Consider the following 19,486-nt stretch of genomic DNA (forward strand, 5'->3'; position numbering starts at 1 on the left):
AAACGCACAGGCAGCATCAACCTAACTAGAGAAATTCATAAACCGTTTTCAGCTACATGGCTGCAGGTTTTTCTAACCTTCAGAAGGGGAGGTGTCTGGAGGCTCTCAGATTCCACCAGCCACAGATCAAAGAGATTCAGAAAAACAATCGCGTCTTCACGGAACATGTACAGACTTTTTTCTGTGCAGCCCAATAACTATTCGAGTAGCTTCAGGCATTATGAGCCTTGTAGGGAGATTTAAAGATACAGGGGGAGGGCAGGAGGATTCCCGAGTTCAAAGCCAGCCTCAGCAATGGCAAGGTACTAAGCCACTCAGTGAGACCCTGTCTCTAAATAAACCACAGAATAAGGCTGGGGATGTGGCTCTGTGACCAAGTGCCCCTGAGTTCAATCCCCAGTACCAAAAAAAATTAAAAATAAACAACAATAAAACATAAGTTAGGAGCTGGGCATGGTGGCACACACCTGTAATCCCACTAACTCAGGAAGCTGAGGCAGGAAGATCTCCAGCTAGAGGCCAACCTAGGTAAGTTAGCAAGACCCTGCCTCAAAACACAAAATTTGAAAAGGGCTGGGGACATGGCTCTGTGGCAGAGTACCCGGGCTTCTATCAGTACAAAAAATATAATAATAATAATAAGTTAAATAATAAAAAATGAGACATTAATTTTGTCAGAAATTCCACATGGAAGATAACTATTGTCTCCAAATACAAAACTGACCACTGGGCCTCCTTCCTGCTGGACCAACTCTATGGGGAGCCAGGTGACCGTTTCCCTGTTGTGAGTGTGTTGGGGACCTGCCCTGCCGTCCACCTCTGACCCACCTGTGGCTCTTTTCAGGTCTCCTGGGCTCCAGAATCAGGCCGAGCTGGGGCCCCAGGGTTTGGGAAGGTGCTGGCCTGACCCATTCATCCGTCCTCCCTCTGAGCACCCAGGACAGCTAGCTGAGGCCCATCTTCAGCAGTCCCCCAGGTCTCCTAGTGTTTGCCTCATTCTACAAAATTCGTGGCCTCAGCCTGGTGGCCCTGGTCTACATTTTCTTGGACCCATGTGCCCACCGTGCCTGCCCCAGGCCTGGGCTTGGTGGAGCCGGGGAGGCAGGAGGAGGCTGTAAATCCAACCCCTTTACCCAGCCCGGGCTCCGGAGGCTCCTCCAACTCTCACCTGGGTGGTACCCGCAGGACCCCCTCGTGCCCAGGGTAGGGTGAGCAGCTGCACCCTGGCTGGCCAGTCCAGAGTATTGGGTCAGTGTTGGGAAAAGAAAAGAATTTCACGTTATAAACCACCTGTGGAAAGTGGAGGGCAGCGGGGAGCCATGTCCAGGGCCCCCATGGCCCAGCCTGGCCATGCCCTGTCCCCCAGGCGCCCCGCACCCTGGCAGACTTACCCTCCTCACAGTTGCTCCCGGTAAAGCCAGGGCAGCACCTCCACTCCAGCGCCGTCACCGTGCGGTAGGACACCCTGTACGTGGGCCTGATGAGAGCCCTGTAACTAACACAAGGACAGTGTCACTGAGGCCTGCGCTCCTGCCCGCCTGCCCCCAATGCCTCCTGCAAAGATCGCCCAGGTGGCTTTTCCCACCCGAGGGTCTGGGAGGCTCCCTGGACAGTGGACCCATGGCCCTGGCTCTGTGCACGCCAGCTATGTGACCCCAGGCAAATCACCAGCCCTCTCTGTGTCAGCTGCCATCTAAAGGGTCTACAACTCTCCACATGTAGCCTCCTCTAGAGGGGCAATGCATATGACTGAGCAAGATATGAGTAGGGAAAAGGGTCAAACCATCAGGACCTGCAGAACTTCAACCACGCTCAACCCCCAACTCCACCCCTTTACCAATCGATCGTTATTCCCTTTGCTTGATTCACCCAGTGAATACCCTAAGGAGCATCCTCTGGGGCTAGACTGCAGTCACAGACATAAAACAGGCATGCGGGTCACAGTGGCACTTGCCTGCAATCCCAGCAGCCCAGGAGGCTGAGGCAGGAGGATGACAAGTTCAAGGCCAGCCTTACCAACTTCATGAGGTCCTAAGCAATTTAGTGAGACCCTGTCTTAAAACCAAAAGGGCTCAGTGGGTAAGTGCCCCTGGGTTCAATCCCTGGGACCAAAAATAAACCCCACGGTGCTCATTCTAGCAGAGGCCCTCTGAAGCACAGCGGTGAGACCCTCCCAGCCATAAAAAATGTTTCTGCTTTAAAAAAAAATTTTTTTAAAAAACCTTAAAACATTTAAATTTAAAAATTTAAATAAAATTAATAAAAATTAATTAAAAAAAAAAAGAAGAAAAATCTCCTGGGAAATATTATGTAGCCCCTGGTGGAGTTTCCCCTGACACCAGTTTAGAAATTCTCTCACAAATCAGTCTGATACTATTCTGTGAAACTCTCCAGAAGAGCGAGTGTGGACAGATGGACAGATTCCAGGGGGACCCTCGACTTCGCTCGGATCATCATGACTGTGTTGCTGGATCGTGCCGCAAAATTTCCTCTTTAAAACAAAACTGCACGACCCCCAAAATTGAAATCTGCTGACCCGGAACCCCCCATTGGGTGTAGGGAGAGATGACGGACTAACGGTGGCAGCCGCGTGCCTGCCCGGAGATGCCCTGGGAGCCGGGGACACGTCTGAAACCGGACTTCAGAAACCACAGCACAGATGGTGGAGAATCCCGTCTCGCTGGCTTCCCCCCAGGCCCCTCTGAGCTGTTCCACAGGTTCCTGGCAAAATAGCTCCAAGAGGCATCTTCTAGGGGACCTCGGAGGCCACTGTCACTGGGTACAGGTAGGGAAAGGACAGGAGCGGGGGACAGGAAGGTGTGGGAGAACCACAGCACCAGGTCACCCCTTCTCAGCCAGGGACCTGGGGACGTGTGGTGGGTACGTAAGCCTGGGTCCAAGGAGGGCAATGACACGAGTGCTTCATAAACACGCTCACACGCACACTCGCCAACGCTCTTACGCTCACATACACTCCTCACACTCACGATATGCAGGACACTCGTGTTCTTACACAAGCACCCGCTCTTGCACCAATACCCTCAGCTCACTCACACTGTGTCCACTCCACATTTGCTCACCTGTGGTTGCACACTTATGTGCACACCCTGTGCACACACTCATGCAGGCACGATTCACATTCACACAATCAAATAAACACTCGTGCACATGCATTAACACAATTCACCGCTCATGTTCACGCTCTCACGTGGCCGCACACACTCACTTGCCCTCTTACACGCTCACACTAGCACACTCTCAGAACTTGCACACCCATGCATCCTCCTCACGCTCACACCCTGCCTCCGGCCTGACAGGTCTCCCTGCTCCGTGGCAGGATTTTGACTCCGCCCCTAATTCACTGTGCTAACGTACACGGTAACCTCCCTGAGCCCCTGTCCTGATGAGGATACTGTGGGGACCCGGATGCCGGGGATGAGGCTTAGACAATAGAGAGGGTTGCTCGGACACAGATCTGATTGCATCCCTCTGAGTAGCCTCACGTGGCAGGGAGAGAGTCCAGGCTGCTCAACCACATGCACCAGTCCTTCCAGGAGGGACAGAACCCTATGCCCTCTGTGTCACATGCTGTCACCCTCCAGCCCTTGGGTGATAATGTGGCAATAATAATAGACAATGAAAAATAGATGTCCCTGACCCTCAGGGAGTGCCGGGCCCTAGGCTGAGTGGGCTACAGATGCTGATGCAGGTGGAGGCCGTTGTCATCCATAACTTACGGATGAGGAGACGGAGGCACAAAGAGCTTAAGGAACTTTCTCAAAGTCACAAATGCCAAAAGGTGAGGGAATAAGAATCAGTCCAGGCAGAATCAGTCCCACGCCCAGTAACTTCAATTTGTCTTTGCAGTGCAAAGGAACAATTTCTTTCCAATACACGTAGGAGGACCCCAATATTCAAAAAAAGCTCTATTACTGACCCTCCTTCTTGGGTTTCAGCCTGGTCTGTGCCCCTCCAGGACCCCAAGGCTGTGGAGGAAGCAGATGGACCACAAAGTGCAGGTGCCTGACCCACCAGTAGGTGGCGCTGCTCTACCAGCCCAGCGGGCCCAGGCTCAGCCTAGCAGACCCTTGGGTGCCACCAGGGTGCCCAAGACAGGTTCATCCTTGGTGGTCCATCTCCCAGTCTGAGCAAGAACCTGAGGGGCCTTTGCCTTCCTGCCTCCACAAAGAACTGGCTCGTGCTATTGGGATCCAGTTGGCAAACTTTCTAAAATGCTGATCCAGTTTGGTGACAGCTGTATCTCCATGATTACCGCAGACTAAGGACCAAAACTTTCGGGTCAGATAACAAGGCACAGCCTACCTTCGGACCCTCACCTCCTTCCGCAGTCACCAGCCAAGGCTCCTACCACCGCCACACAACAGAAAGCCCAGGTGCCCTGTGCTCTTGCGGCCACCATTGCAAGTACAAGCTTCTCTGCCGACATTCTTGTTCAAGTCTTTATGAGAACACATTTCCATTTCTCTAGGGTATATGCTTAGGAACAGAACTGATTTGTTTCCTCCTGTGTGCTGAGAAAAATCTCACAGAGCCTTCAAGTTGTGTCCCAGATGGCCCCTCCTCGGTGAAGCAACCCTGCCCCCTGACCAGAGTGGATGGCTTCTCTCTCCCTCCTCCCACACATGGGGTCCAGAGCTAGGTTACAATCCAACACTCGTGCATGCACCCAGCAAACACTTGCCAAGAGCCCGCTTTGAGCAGATCCCAGGAACACGAGAATGAGCAAAGACAGGCACGTGCCAGAACACGAGGCTATTGGGGACAACCGACACACATCACATAATCGTGCAGGTGAACCTACAAGATTGCACGCAGGGTAAGTGCCATGAGGCAAAGTACTAAGTTCACTCCTCATTTTTATAGTGGATTTTCTCCTTGTTATTAAAATATAATGGGCATGCAGCCAAAAAGATAAACCCAGTGAGGATCTCAATGAGCCTCTAGCCATACGCCCCACACCCACCAGAATTCCCACTCCTTGAAAAACCCCCCTCACCCCACTTCTCCTGGCCCTAGAGGTAACCACTTTCTGACTTCTCTCATCATGAAATTATTTTGCCTGTTCAAGAACCTCTTATAAATGGAAAATTACAGTAGGTGCTCTTTTGCATTGGCCTTCTTTCACTCATCCATTAGGTCTGAGTTCCATCCATTCCATTAGATGGCGTGATATTTTATTCTTTTTTATTGCTGAATAATATTTCATTACATAAATAAGACAAATGATTGGATTATAATTTGTCCATTCTCGTGCTGATGGACATTTGGGTTGTTTCCAGATTTGAGCTATGATGAGCAAAGATGCTATGAACATTCTTGTACAAGTCTTTATGAGAATACATTTCTTTTTTTTTAATTTTTTATTTATTTTTTAGTTTTCAGAGGACACAGCATCTTTGTTTGTATGTGGTGCTGAGGATCGAACCCGGGCCACACGCATGCCAGGCGAGCGCCCTACTGCTTGAGCCACATTCTCAGCCCCGAGAATACATTTCCATTTCTCTAGGGTATATGCTTAGGAACAGAACTGATGGTCCAGAGAATCAATTGCCACCCAACTTTAGTAGATATTATGAACAAGTTTCCAAAACCTGTTTTGGAAGCCAGAAATTGAGCAAAGCCCTCACCAGAAATGGAATCGGGCAGAACCTTACATGCCATTCAGCTTACAAGCCTAGCTGTAGTGGGTGAGAGTTCCAGTTGCTCCACATCCTTGCCAACATTTGATATTATCAGTCACTTTCATTTTATCCATTCCTGGGCTTATGTAGTAATCTTTCATTATTGTTTTCATTTGCAATTCCTGATGACTAAATAAGGTTGAGTCCCTTTTTGTGTTTTCCTTTTGGCTATCTTCAAGTCTTATGCCCACTTCTAAATTGGGTTTTGTATCTTTCCCTTCTTTGGTGTTTTATTGACTTGCATGACTTATCTTTTTTTATTTGTTGATTATGTATATAAGTATGTGAATATATAAGAAGAATATATTTAAAAGAACAGAAGTGAGCCCCTCATATATTTTAGATCTGCAGCTGTGGATTCAGCCAATGTGATTGAATATATTGTGGGGGGTGGGGGGTTGATTGCACCTGTACTGAGCATGTGCAGACTTCTTCTTGGTATCCTTGTAAAAAGACATCCAAGACAGGATCCTCTTTCTCTCAACCTGCACATACACCAAAGACTGTGTAAAGACACAGTGAGAAAGTGGCCATCTACAACTCAGGAAATGGAATCAAATGGAACCTTGATCTTGGACTTCCAGCCTCCAGAACTATGAGAAAATTAATGGCTCCCCAGTCTACGGCATTTTTATGGCAGCCTGATCCAACTAATATTAATCAGTAAATTAAACCAAAAAAAATGTGTACACTGATGAGATAAATAAGAACAAATGAATGGAAAGTTATGCTATGTTGATGGACAGGAATACTCATGGTCATTAAGGGGTCCCTTCAGTACAAATGGATCTATAGATACAATGTAACCCTTATAAAAATCCTAGTGATTTTTTTTTAATTGACAAGGCAATTATAAAATCTAAGGGACCGCACAGGACGTGGAACAACCGGAGTCTGTGCTGGCGCTCACCGTGCTACAGCATCGGGAGGCAAAGGAACCAGCCATGGACCTCCGCCCCAGCCTCCAGGGGCTGCCCACCTGCCTCCCACCCCAGCTGAACCCAAGAAGTCATGAGGCTTCTCTGATTGTCTCAGGAGATGATTTTAACGCAGACCTTTCTTCCCTGAACACTTCCTACAACACCCAAGTCCTTAGTTTGGCCACGGGGACTTATATGGCAGTGCCCACTCTGGCCACCTCCCTGCCTGCCCTTCCCCACCGCCTCAGAACTCCAGCAGCCACGTCAGGGATTGCTCTTCCCTCTGCCCCAGACCAGCTGCAGACTAGGGGCTCAGAGGAGCCGCCGCCTCCTGTGAGATGCCGCCCACCAGTGGCTTGCTGGAAGCCCTTGGTTTACTCCATCAAAGAACCCAGACTTCTTTTCCAAGCACTTCTAATTATAAACCAACCTGTGCAATTATTTGTCTGATGTGTCTCTCCTCCACCAAGTCTATGGCCCCATGCAGGCCTAGCTCAGGATGGCTACATGTTTATTCTTTTAAATATATTCTCCTGTGTGTACATTCCTATTTGCATGTCATCAACAAATAAAAAAAAAAAGACAAATCAACAAGAAAAAGACATGATGCCCTTTTATGTGCTCAGTAAAGATGGATGGGATGAATGGAACCACGGATGAGCAGGTGACCCCCACACAGTCCCCTCCCGGGAACTGCAGAGCCCCTAAAGATATGGAGGCTCCCAGAGGAGGTCAGGGTGCTCGGCTGGGCACAGCTCTGAAAACTCGGGGCCCAGGGATGGAAGAGCAGGGCACAACCACCTCCACCAGGAGGGGCTGAAAGAAGCTTCCCGTATGGGGGACCTTGAGCAAGTCTGCTGAGAGGGCAAGAAAGTGGCAACTCAGAGGGCCCAGAAGTCCCCATTCTGAGTGTGCTGGGTGCATCTGGGGAGCAGGGTTTTTTGATGTGCAGGTGGAGCCATCAAAAAATTCTGGGAAGTAGGCAAGAAGGCGAGACTCAGTCTGTGGACATTGGATTGACCAGAGCTTTCCCAGTTTTCTGAGTCATGATCTTTAAACAGCAATTTTTTTTTCCTTTGGTACTAGGGGGTTGGACCCAGAGGCGCTTAACCACTGAATGACATCCCCGGACATTTTTATTTTTTTTATTTTGAGATAGGTCCTCCTTACGTTGCTCAGGGCCTTGCTAAATTGCTGAGGCTGGCTTGAACTCGCAACCCTCCTGCCTCAGCCTCCTGAGCTGCTGGGATCACAGGCGTGCTCCACAGCACCCCACGAACAACAAAATATTTAAAAGCTGCACATATTAATGCGTAGGGCTGGGGCTGGGGCTCAGTGGTAAAGCTCTTGCCTAGCACATGCGAGGCCCTGGGTTCAATCCTCAGCACCACATAAAAACAAAGGAATTGTGTCCAACTACAACTAAAAAAATAATGATAAATTAAAACAAGAAAACAGAAGACCCAACGTGGCTTCACTGCCTTGCAAAACAGCCTTGGGAGCCTGTTCCTCTCAGCCATGGGGAGGCCACCAAGGGCTGCAAAGTGCAGGGGCCTCGTGATCTGCTTTTAAGAGGCCTGGCAGGAAGGGGAGAGAGAAGGGAAGAAGCAAGGGCCCTGGGTGGGAAAGGAGGACCCAGCAGGGATGAGCGGCCCCTGAGGCCATGGAGAAGCACAGGGTCATACTCCAGAGCCCGGGTGGCCCTCATCTGCTGGACGAGGAGCTGCCTCTGCGGAGCCCTCAGGCACAGATGGCCCTGACCCTCTTCCTGCCCCTGGAGCCTCTGAGGTCCTCAAAAGAGCTGCTTCCAAAGCTCAAGGTGTGCAACCAGAGGGGACGGACGCCCGGAGCCTGGTCTCGGGCTGCAGCTGCCCGGCAACTGTCCTCTAGAAGTTTACAGCCAGGTCCTGGGGGTCCCCTAAGGCAGCTCTGGGTGCACGAGGGCCCTTGAAAGGAGATCTGGAGAGAGGGCTCCAAGGAGGGATGAGGCGCCCATCCCTGAGGTGGCAGGGGGGTCAACATTGCCCTCCGGCCTCCAAAGGTGAGGTCCCCCGTGCATCAGGTGGCCCCCGGTGGGTGCAGGGGCACTGCCAAGGTCCCGCCGATGCTGGCTCAGGCCTACTCTGCCCAGAGACCTGGTCCAGGGGAGCCTGGCGCCCCCTCCCTTGCTGGGGCCAACCCTGCTCCTGCATGGCCTCTGCTTCCTCGCCAGGGACCACCGTGAGGAGGGACACCCTGGGAGGTACCGAGACAGGCCAGAGACGCAACAGGAAACGGGGTGGGAGTTACGAGAGGGAGGAGGAGATTATTAATCTCCTGATTAAGAGCAGTCCAAGGCCCACAGGGAGGAGGGGCTGTCCCTCTGCGGTTCGGGAGGCAGGAGGAGGGGGCTCTGGCCTCTGGCCTCCCCAGCCTTCAAGCCAGCTCCTAAGTGCCAGGGGGAGGGGACAGCGGCCTCAGAGGGCAGCCAGCCTCTCACGCAGGCCTCCCTCCCCTTAGCCCAGGACCACAGGCTGCTGGGGGTGGGGGCAGGGCCAGGGATATGCAGCTGGACAAGCTGCCCCTGCTGAGAAGGTGGTCCGAGGGCAGGATGAGGAGGAGGGGCAGGAAGAAAGGCCTCCTCTTAAGAGAGTGTTTAAATCCTGGACTTGGCCTAGCCCAGGCGGGCACCCCCCAGCAGCAGGCAACCCAACCCCGGGGAGGCTCGCTGGCAGGGGCGTCTGGAGGAGCCCGGAGAGTTCCGGCCACCCCCTCCCTCACACATCTGGAAAAGGTTGGCTCTAATGCCATCAAAGGCCTCCGAGGGCCAGGGAGGCAGCCAGGGCAGGGGGGCTGGCGAGGAAACTTAACCCCCGCGTCCCTGGGCCTGTCCTCCTGCTCTGACGGAGGGGCTGGGCAGGGCCAAGGGCAGCGTGCTCCACGCCTGGCATCCCCCTGCCCGAATGGGGCACCATCACCTCAGAGCAGGAAACGGGGTTCTCTCCATGTCCTGGAAAGGGAAACCCAGGTACAGGGAAGGAGGCCAAGCCTGTCTTCTCTGCACCCTGGCTGCTCCCTGACATTAAGTGATGGGACACTCCCGGCCCCCCTCGGCTTCCAGGGGGCCTCCTGAATCCAGCAGGTTCTGACACACGTGCATGTACACACAAACAGGCACCCGCATGCGTACACTGGCACACATCTGCACACGCACACACAAACACATGCACACGCGGGCACACGCATATGCACACGCATGCATGCACACACTGTCAGGAAGGGCTATGTCCTGGCACTGCCTTGACTCTAACCCTAACCCAACTGCACAGATGAACAGGTTTTCAGAGAACTTAAGGCATAAGGCTACCGTCCCCAGGGCACCCAGGCCAGGGCAGGCAGGAGCTCCTGCTCTCATTCACACCATGCTGGTGACTGGCGGGGCACCCAGCATGGCTCTGGGGCACCCAGCATGGCTCTGGGCCTCGTGCTGGTCTGTGGCCATTAGTTTGGGTGATGTCCTCGCCCCTACCTCTGATATACACTCCCTACGGAGATTCCAATAAAAAAAAAATCACACAAAGGAGCTGGGCATGGGGGCTCATGCCTATAAACCCTTGCCGCTTGGGAGGCTGAGGCAGGAGGGTCAGGAATTCAAATCCAGCCTCAGCAACTTAGCGAGCCCTAAGCAACTCAGCGAGACCCTGTCTCTAAATAAAATATAAAAAAGGGCTGGGATGGGGCTCAGTGGTGAAGCACCCCTGGGTTCAATCACCAGTACAAAAAAAAAAAAAAATCACAGAAGGGAAAAATCCATACAGAAAACCTCCTACTTGACCCTCGTCCACCACAGACGCCCTGTTGGCATCTCCACGCGGCCAGCGCAGGGCTGTGGTTTTCCACCCCTCGGGCCTGATCCCCTTCCAGTGTCTCATCTCGGTGAACGGCATGCCCAGCCTGCAAGCTGCTCAAAAAGAGAAAACTAGGGGCACCCCTGGCTGCTCCCTGACATTAAGTGATGGGACACTCCCAGCCCCTCAGCTTCCAGGGGGCCTCCTGATCCAGCCCCCAGGGGAGCCCCGTCACCTCATCACCTCGAGCGTGCGGTGTCTGTCGCCCCGGCTCCTGATGGCAGCCACCCAGCTTTTCAAAACACAAACCGGCTTCTCTTAGGAACCTCAGGAAAAGAGAACAGTCAACAGAAAGCAAGGAGAAGCCAGGACACAGCAGGACGAGAGAAAGACCGGGAAACGGAAAAAAAACCCAGGTGACCAAAATCCAGGGAGACCAAAAGCTGATCCTCTAGAGAGATCAGTGAAATAAAATGGCCTCTCACAAGACGGACGACACACACTCACAAAGGAGACACAACGGGCAGCATCCGGAATGAAGAAGAGTTGGACCACTTCTCCCCCAAACCCCTATCACCACAGGTCAGTGTGTGGAGTAGATCAGCCAACTAGCCCTATAATTAGTAAGTAAATTGAATTTATAATTTAAAAAAGAAACAGAAAAGTAATATCCAGACACAACTGGTTTTACTGGAGAATTCTACCAAACGTTAAAGAATTGACACCAATTATGCATAATATCTTCTAGAACATAAAAGAGGAGAGAATATATCTTTACTTTTGTTTGGGTACCAGGGATTGGACCCAGGAGCCCTTTAACCGAATCACATCCCCAGCCCTCTTTCTTCATTAATTTTGAGCCAGGATCTGGCTAAGTGGCTTAGGGCCTCACTAAGTTGCTGAGGCTGGCCTTGAACTTGAGATCCTCCTGCCTCAGCCTCCCAAGCCACTGGGATTACAGGCATGTACCCCCACACCCGGATCCTTACTGTTTTTCTGAAGCCCCTATTCCACACAGTTACCAAAGCCAAAGATCATACTGAACAAGAAAACTACAGACCACTCTCTATCATGAATATAGACAAAAAAAGCACTTAACAAAATATTAGCAAATAGGATCAGCACAATGTAAAAAAAAAAAAAATATATATATATATATATTGTTACCAAGTGGAGTTTATCCCAGGCAGGTAACAGCCGGTTCAATATTTGATAAGCACTCCATACAATCACCATGTTAACAGGCTAAAGAAGAAAGATCACATGATAGGATCAATCAATGCCAAAACTTGATGGGAAAATTCAACACCATGATAAAAACTCCAAAGAACATAAGAGGATTAGGAGAGCCTGCAAATACTCAGACTTCTGCCGCACTAAGTGGTGAAACGCTTTCTCCTGGAGACTGAAGACAAAGCCTCTGTCCACTCTCAGCACATGCTGCTGAGATCTGTGCAAAGGAAAGGAAAGGAAACCAGAGGAGGTGGGTCAGAAGGAAGACGTAAGTGGGTCTTGATAGACGACGTGATTGGCAACATGTTAATATATGAGTTCTCCCCACACGCAGGTTTAATGCAATTCCTATTAAAATATCTCATTGATTTCTTTTTCTTTTTCTTTTTTGGTACCAGGGATTGACTCCGGGCGGGGGGGGGGGGGTGTCTAACCACTGAGCCACATCCCCATCCCTTTTTTATTTTTTATTTTGAGACAAGGTCTCACCAAGCTGCTTAGAGACTCAATAAGTTGCTAAGGCTGGCCTCAAACTTTCGATCCTCCTGCCCCCAGCCTCCCCAGTTGCTGGGGTTACAGGCATGCGCCATCACATCCGGCAGCCTTTCCAATAAGTTATTGTTCGAGCAATTCAATATCTGTAGGCAAAGAAATGAATCTCAACCTAAACCCCACACCTTGGGCCAAAAAAAAAAATTCACTCAAAATGTATCACAGACTTAAATGTAAAGTATAAGACTCTAAAATTATTTTGAAAAAAAAAATCAGAGAAAATCTCCAGGATCTAAGGTGAGGCAAAGAGATCTTAGATTTAACACTAAAAGCAAATCCACAAAAGAAAAAAAAAATCTGATAAACTGAATTTCATCAAACTTAAAACTTCTGCTCTCCAAGACAGTTGGGGCGACAAGCCACACAGTGGGATAAAATACTTGGAAGGGACATTGCTGACGATGGACTAGCATCTAGAGTATACGAGATAAAGAAATCTCACAACTCAACAGTGAGGCAACAAACAACCCAACCAGAAAATGGACAGAAGACATGAACAGACATTTTGCTAAGAGGATGCGCAGCTGGCGATCAGAGCACTTGATGAAACTGTCCTACGTTACTGGTCATTAGGGAAATGCACGTGAATCACGAGGGTCCACTCTACAAAACGGCTACATAAAATAAGAGTGGTAACGTCACAGGCTGGCAAGGGCCCAGAGAAACTGGGCCTCTCACACATTTGCTGGTGGGAATGGAAAACAATCCAGCCATTCTGCAAAAGAGTTTGACAGTTTCTTCAAAAACAAACTAAACATGGACTTATCATGTGACCCCACTGTTGTACCCGTGGGCATTTACTCAGAGAAATAAAAACTCATGTTCATGGGGCTGGAGCTCAGTGGTAGAGCTCTCACCCAGCATGTGTGAGGCCCTGGGTTCAATCCTCAGCATCGCATAAAAATAAATAAATAAAATAAAGGTATTGCGTCCATCTCCAACTAAAAAAAAAAAAAACTATGTTCACATAAAAACCTATCGATGATTGTTTATAGCAGTTTTATCCACAGTAGCCACAAACTGAAAACATCCAGGGTGTCTTTTTTAGCAGATGAATTGTTAAACTAACTGGTACAACATACCATAGAAAGCTACGCAGAAAGGAAAAAGGAATTACATTTTGGTGCACTCTACAACTTTCATGACTCTCCAGGGAATCTGGATGCAAGCAACAGGGTGGCCACACTTGTTATGGCAGCAGGAAACGGACTCATACACTCTTCCAACTCTGACTTCGTCTCCTGACTCTCAGGCTGTGGTCCTTTGTCCTCCCTATCTGATAACATCATCCCCGCCACACAGGGGAAAAGGGATCCCCTTTAGTTCTAGCTTCAAATGCAGCCCAAAGTGTGAAGATGGAAAGGCCTTGCAGGGTTCCCCCAGCTGCCTTGCTCTGGACTTCCCACGGTCCCCTCATAGGGAAATCACTTGGGTAAGGTCTGGTCCAGGAGCCTTCAGTTAAATGTGAATTTCCGTCAGGTGCGGCTCACCTCAGGGACCAGCTTAGAGAGGGTCTTCCTTGCAGGAAGTGGGGGGAGTGAGGGGCCCTTGGAGACTGGGCGAGGAGGTGGGGGTAGGTAAGACTTTACCAGATCCATGATTCCCTCCTCCAGTCCCTTCTGGCAAAGGATCGGGGGATGTGAAGAGGAGCAGACATTCCCTGCCCTTAGGACTTTGAGACTGACAGGACAGATGGGCAGGTGTGTACCTTCCACTAAGGTAAACCCCACTGTGTTCCTTGAGAAGGCAAATGAGATTCTGCGGTATCCTCACTGCAGGTCCTGTCAATCTGGCTGGCAGGGCAGAGGCAACAGCGGTACCAAGAGGAGGCTTCTCCCGGACCTCAAGACAGAATTCACCAGGCAAAGGGGAAGTGATACTTAAAACAGCCATTGCCGTGTCCCGGAAGATCCTACGCGCAGAGCACTAAATTGTCACTTGTTTTTCTCTCATGGAATCCTAACACCCATGCTGCAAGACAGATATTGGCTGTTTTAGAGATGAGGCTCAGAGAGGCTAAGTAACTTTCTGGAAGCCACACGGCTCCACTGAGCCTTTGGTCACCTTACTCTGCTACCTGTATCTGCCATCACAGGCTGGAAAGCAACCTGGGAAATGAGGATCTCTTATGTTGTCACAAGAAATGTGGGAGAGACTCACGCCCTGGAGATCACAGCAATGGTACCAAGGAGAAAGAAGAGGGGGACGGCGAGAGGGAATTCATAATTGATCCTACGGTGAGGCTCACACGCCACCCTGCTTCCCCCAACAGGAGTTCTGTGCAAACACAAATCAAAGCATCCAACTGCGCTTCGGGGGGAATGGAGACATGATGCCCTACACGGCCCCCAGAAATGGACAGAAGGAACCCAGAAAACCCTGAGCAGGCCCATTAAATGCTGAGGTTGAAACACGGCCAGACTCGCTGAGCAACTGGGGCTGTAAGCTAAGGAGCATGCGCAGGGCAGGTCTGGGGCTCAGGGGGATTGCCACTAACCTCAGCAGGAAGGCAGGGCCTGCCCCGCCTGGAACCCAGGTGGCAGCTGCCTGGGGGCCCTGGACCTGGAATCCTTGGCCTCTAAGCCAGCCTCCTGCAGGACACCGCCCCACGCCCCTCACCCCCTCCTCAGCCACCTCCCAACGCTGCACTCCGTCACCTCCATTTTAGAGTTGGGGAAACTGAGGCTTCAGGGGCAAATCCTGGCCACTGAGATAGCAGGGGAAGTCGGCTGGGGGTTCTAGAAAAGACTATCCTTAGCCTGGCGCAATGGCGCACACCTGTAATTCCAGCAGCTGGGGAGGCTGAGGCAGGAGGATCACGAGTTCAAAGCCAGTCTCAGCAAAAGTGAGGTGCTAAGCAACTCAGTGAGACCCTGTCTCTAAATAAAACACAAAATAGGGCTGGGGATGTAGCTCAGTGGTCAGTGTCCCTGAGTTCAATCCTGGATACATGTTATTTCTCTATGACAGAAAAAAATGGGTCCCCCTTTTTTGCTTCCTTTTTTGGAAAACCGTGGCATGAGACATGATGCCTGGAGCCTTTGCTGCCCTTCTGTGACTTGGAGGAATATCATGGAAGACCCACACGGGATGGTGGAGAGTGAAGTCAAAGAGTCCAAAGTCCCAAGGGAGACCAGTGGGGAGGCTGCCACAAACAAGATGCCCATGTAGTAGAATACAGCAAAAAGACGGCCTGTAATAAGAATGCAGCCCCACGTGACCAGGGAGCGGTGGTCATGCTTGACTATCACCCTTCCTCTCCTTGCCCAGCCAGCAGCCCTGAGGCCGCAGAAAGAGGGTGCCCCCCCATTCTAGCTCAGCTATGAATTACTGATGAGAAAGAAAAGTGTAGTAGCCCCTCTTTCTTTAACAAATAATAATTGCTTAGCAATTGTAAGTAAGATCTGAAATAGGGAATTTCTCTGGGCATGGCAGTGCACACCTGTAATCCCAGCGACTACGGAGGCTGAGGCAGGAGGATCACCAGTTCAAGGCCAGCCTTAGCAACTTAGCGAGGCCCTAAGCAACTTAGCCAGACCCTGTCTTAAAAGAAAAAATCAAAAGGGCTGGGGTATGGCTTAGTGATTAAGCACCCTGAGGTTCCAAACCCAGTACCAAAAAAAAAAAAAAAATTTCTCTAAAAGAATGGAAATGAAAAGTTGTAAGTAACTGTAATGAACAAGGTTCCTGCTGGCTAGCTTTGCAGGCACAGGGGAGGCTCATGACACATGCACGTATGCTCTGACGGGTCGTCTGTCCTCTGTCCTTACCCTAAGGAACGAAGTCCCTGAAAGGCCCGCAGCACCCACACTGAAGACCCCTGTGCTGCATCACTCAGATCACCCCTAAGACCTGAGACAGCAACTGTGATAGTTCACGGTGGCTTGAAAATGTACCCGTCCAGCTCGGCGATTCAGGAGTCAGCTTGCCCCCTTTCCGTAGCAGACATGACTACACTGCAAAAGTATAAGAACTTCGACGTGAACCTGAGGCATTAGGAGAGCCAGCCCACCATCCCACTTATTCTGAGGGCTTTCAGTAAAGGGAAACCTGACAGTTCATCTCCTAAACCCAAATGCCACGTGATGGTGTGTGTGTAGACACTCACGTATACCTGGGTGGTCTCCACCCTGGTAAATGGCTTGGGGAGCATCCAGCACATTAATAATGGGATGGCAGCTAAAGGCCCATATGGCTGAACTCTAGATACACAGCCCTCTTGCTGTGCTGGGGATGGAACCCAGGACCTTGCACGTGCTGGGTGAGCACCCCACCCTTGAGCCACATCCCCAGCTCTGTTTCCTTTTTTTTTGAGAAGGAGTCTTGCTTAATTGCGCAGGCTGCCATCGAACTTGGGATCCTCCTGCCTCAGCCCCACGGGGCCTCTGGTATTACAGGGGTGCACCACAGCGCCCAGCAGACATACCCAACTCTGTCTCGACTCCGGAGACAGTATTCCTTTGTTAAAGTCAAATTCTAGATCTTGCAAAGACTTAGTAGCAAGCTGGGCAGGAGTCAGAAGCGTGTAAGGGACGTGTGACCTTCCTGCCAAGTGTCTGTCCTCCGGGGCCAGCAGCTGGCTTTCCCACTGGGAGAGCAGGACAGCCACTCCTCCCGTGGAACCTGGCCAGAGCTTCCCCCATCAGGGTCGGAGAAATCAGACTCCGAAGACCTCCCTCCTCAGAAGCTGCTCACAGGATCAAGAGACTCTGACTGGCTAATCGGAAGCTCCCTGCTCCTGGGGACTAAAGGGGTCTCCAGGCTGAAAAGGATGGGGGTCAACATCTTTTTCTTCATTATGGATCCACTGGTCCTGCCTCCAGCACAGTGTTTAAAAGCAGCCCTCTTGCTTAAAATTTAAAATGGACATCTCCCTCTCCACTTCTCTAGCCATTCCTCTTGCAGAACGAGCTGCAGGAAAACATTGCATCTAAGGACCCCAAGTTAAGAATTCTACTATTGCAGCTGGGTGTGATTATGGACCCCGTGTAAAAATGCCCTGTTAGCAGGGACACCAGCTCAAAAGGGTAGAGATTTGGAGAGAGGTCCCAGGCAGAGATGGGGAAGGGTCCTCAGGTAGAGGCCTCAAGCTGGACAGGTTGAGGGGAGAAAGGTCAGGGGCAGCCAGTCCAGAAGGTGGAAGTGGAGCTGGAGGGACAGAGGATGGGGGAGGAAGGTGAGGTAGCTGCTCCGAGGCCCTGGTGGTGAAATCTCTCTGCAGATGCTGAGGACTGCAGAGGGCAGTGACTCAGGACTGGGCTTTGGGACAGAACTGGTGGGACAGTAGGCAGTGAGAACAGGGCTTTGATGGGTGCTGCGAGAGGGTCAGGGCTGCGAGAGGATGGGGCTTGAAGGCTTCCAGGGAGGGGATAGGGCTGTGGGGGCAGGGCTGTAAGGATGGGACTGAGGGGCGTGGCTATGGGAGGTGGGCTGTGAGGGCGGAGCTGTGAGGACAGGGCTTGAGGGGCTGTGAGGGTGGGACTGAGGGGCGTGGCTATGAGAGGTGGGCTGTGAGGTGGGGCTGTGAGGGCGGGGCTGTGAGGGCGGGGATTGAGGGGCGTGAGTGCTGAGGTTGAGGGCGGGGCTGTGAGGGTGGGACTGAGGGGCGTGGCTATGAGAGGTGGGCTGTGAGGGCGGAGCTGTGAGGGGTGAGGCTTGAAGGGCTGTAAGGGGCGGGGCTTGAGGGGCAGTGAATGGTGAGGCTGAGGGCGGGGCTATGAGGGTGGGCTGTGAGGTGGGGCTGTAAGGGCAGGGTAGTGAGGGCGGGGCTTGAGGGGCTGTGAGTGCTGAGGCTGAGGGTGGGGCTGTGAGAGGCAGAGCTTGGCGGGGCCAGAGGGCGGGGCTAAAGTCTGGCATATCCCCATATCCTAGTCGGGAGCCCAAGGCTAACTGGTTCCCTCTTCACCCCACCTGGCTCCTCCATGTTCCTTGATCCCTGTCTACACTCATCTGTGGAGGTCTCTGCCAGTCAGACTGAGTTGTGAGGGTCTGTCTCGGTGTTCCATTCACCTTTTGTGGGCGCGCGCGCTCACACACACACACACACACACACACTCATACTCACACACACCCTGCACACAGAAGGTGCGCCATAAACAGGTTCAACTCTCATCTCTGGGATTAATCCAGCCTCCCCTAGAGCCTCTCCCAGAGCCTCCCCCAGAGCCGTGCTGGGGCTGGATTCATTCTTAAGGACCGAAAGGGCGGAGCAGTCCAGTCCAGGGCCTTTACCTCACGAGGTTGGCGCAGGGCCCAGGCCACCGGCAGCTCTGGTACACACGCTGGACCACTGTCTCCGAGCCATTCTGCACCTGGCAGGACACCGTCCGGGTCACCGTGTGATGGCACCAGTGCCTGTGGAGAGAGCAGAAGTCGCGTCAGCCCTGTCTGTTCCTGGGGCACTGACTGCAGTTCAAAGGTTGTGCTGGAGGAGGAGGGTCCCCTCACGAACTTGGAGCACTTACTTTTCTTGGATCAGGGGCCCACAGAGACCCTCTGCTCAAGTCTGAGGGGAAGGGACAGTACCCACGCCATTTGGCCTCCGAGCACTGGCATCATTTTAGCCACTGAAGACACTCTGTGAAAAAGACTCAGCCACCGCCTTGACATCTGGGGCAGGGGAGGACAGGTGACAAGGAGAATGGAGCTACCAGAATCCAGGTACAGGTCCATCCAGGGAGCTGTGGGAGCAGAGCAGGGGTGGTCCCAGGAAGGGCCACCAGCTGAGCACTGAAAGATGGGTTAGCTGCTTGGGAGCCATGAGGGAGCTGACGTTAGCAGAGGAAGGAGGGGAATGGGTGGGGACACCATATGAGAAACCAAGGCGTGTCCAGGGGCCTGTGTGCAACTAGAAGTGGCTGGAAGGCTGAAGGGAAGGAAGGGCCAGGGAAAGGGAGAGGCTCCAGGCTAATATGGCTCTTCTCAGAAAGTCAGTGGGGAGCCACTGAAGGTTCTAAGCAGGGAAGGACTGCTGCAGTGTGGGCAGCAGAGGTGCAAGGAGAGGGCACAGATGCACACCATATGGGCACTGGATCAAGATGGCCAGCAGGCCCACCCCTCCCACCATCACCAGATCCTGGAAACTTAACAGTAGAAAAAATATCCAGAATAACATTGGAAAACAAGAAGCCCTGGACCAGAATACCTGAGGAGTACTTTAGAGATAGAAAGCAAATGGAAGTAATTTGAGGCACAGCCAGGAACACGCAAGAAAGAGGCCTGGGGCTCAAGTGGGAGCAACTTAGGAGCAGCA

At 51.7% G+C, this 19,486-nt stretch overlaps 1 protein-coding gene across 2 annotated transcripts in view; it reads right to left on the bottom strand.

Moving 5' to 3' along the window:
* Positions 1–19,486, bottom strand: part of Col26a1 (collagen type XXVI alpha 1 chain) — a 125,224-nt gene that overhangs the window by 71,236 nt on the left and 34,502 nt on the right. Inside the window, exons 2-3 of one of the 2 annotated variants that reach the window (XM_077802815.1) lie at positions 18,466–18,588; positions 1,392–1,489 (exon numbers count right to left, since the gene is read on the bottom strand). In XM_077802815.1, the coding sequence (XP_077658941.1) occupies positions 1,392–1,489; positions 18,466–18,588 (221 nt within the window). Of the gene's footprint in view, positions 1–1,391; positions 1,496–18,465; positions 18,589–19,486 lie in introns of both variants that reach the window. The other variant, XM_077802814.1, reaches the window with a different exon arrangement.

The sequence above is a fragment of the Urocitellus parryii genome, chromosome 9 (assembly GCF_045843805.1).
Source record: "Urocitellus parryii isolate mUroPar1 chromosome 9, mUroPar1.hap1, whole genome shotgun sequence".
Classification (NCBI taxonomy): domain Eukaryota; kingdom Metazoa; phylum Chordata; class Mammalia; order Rodentia; family Sciuridae; genus Urocitellus; species Urocitellus parryii.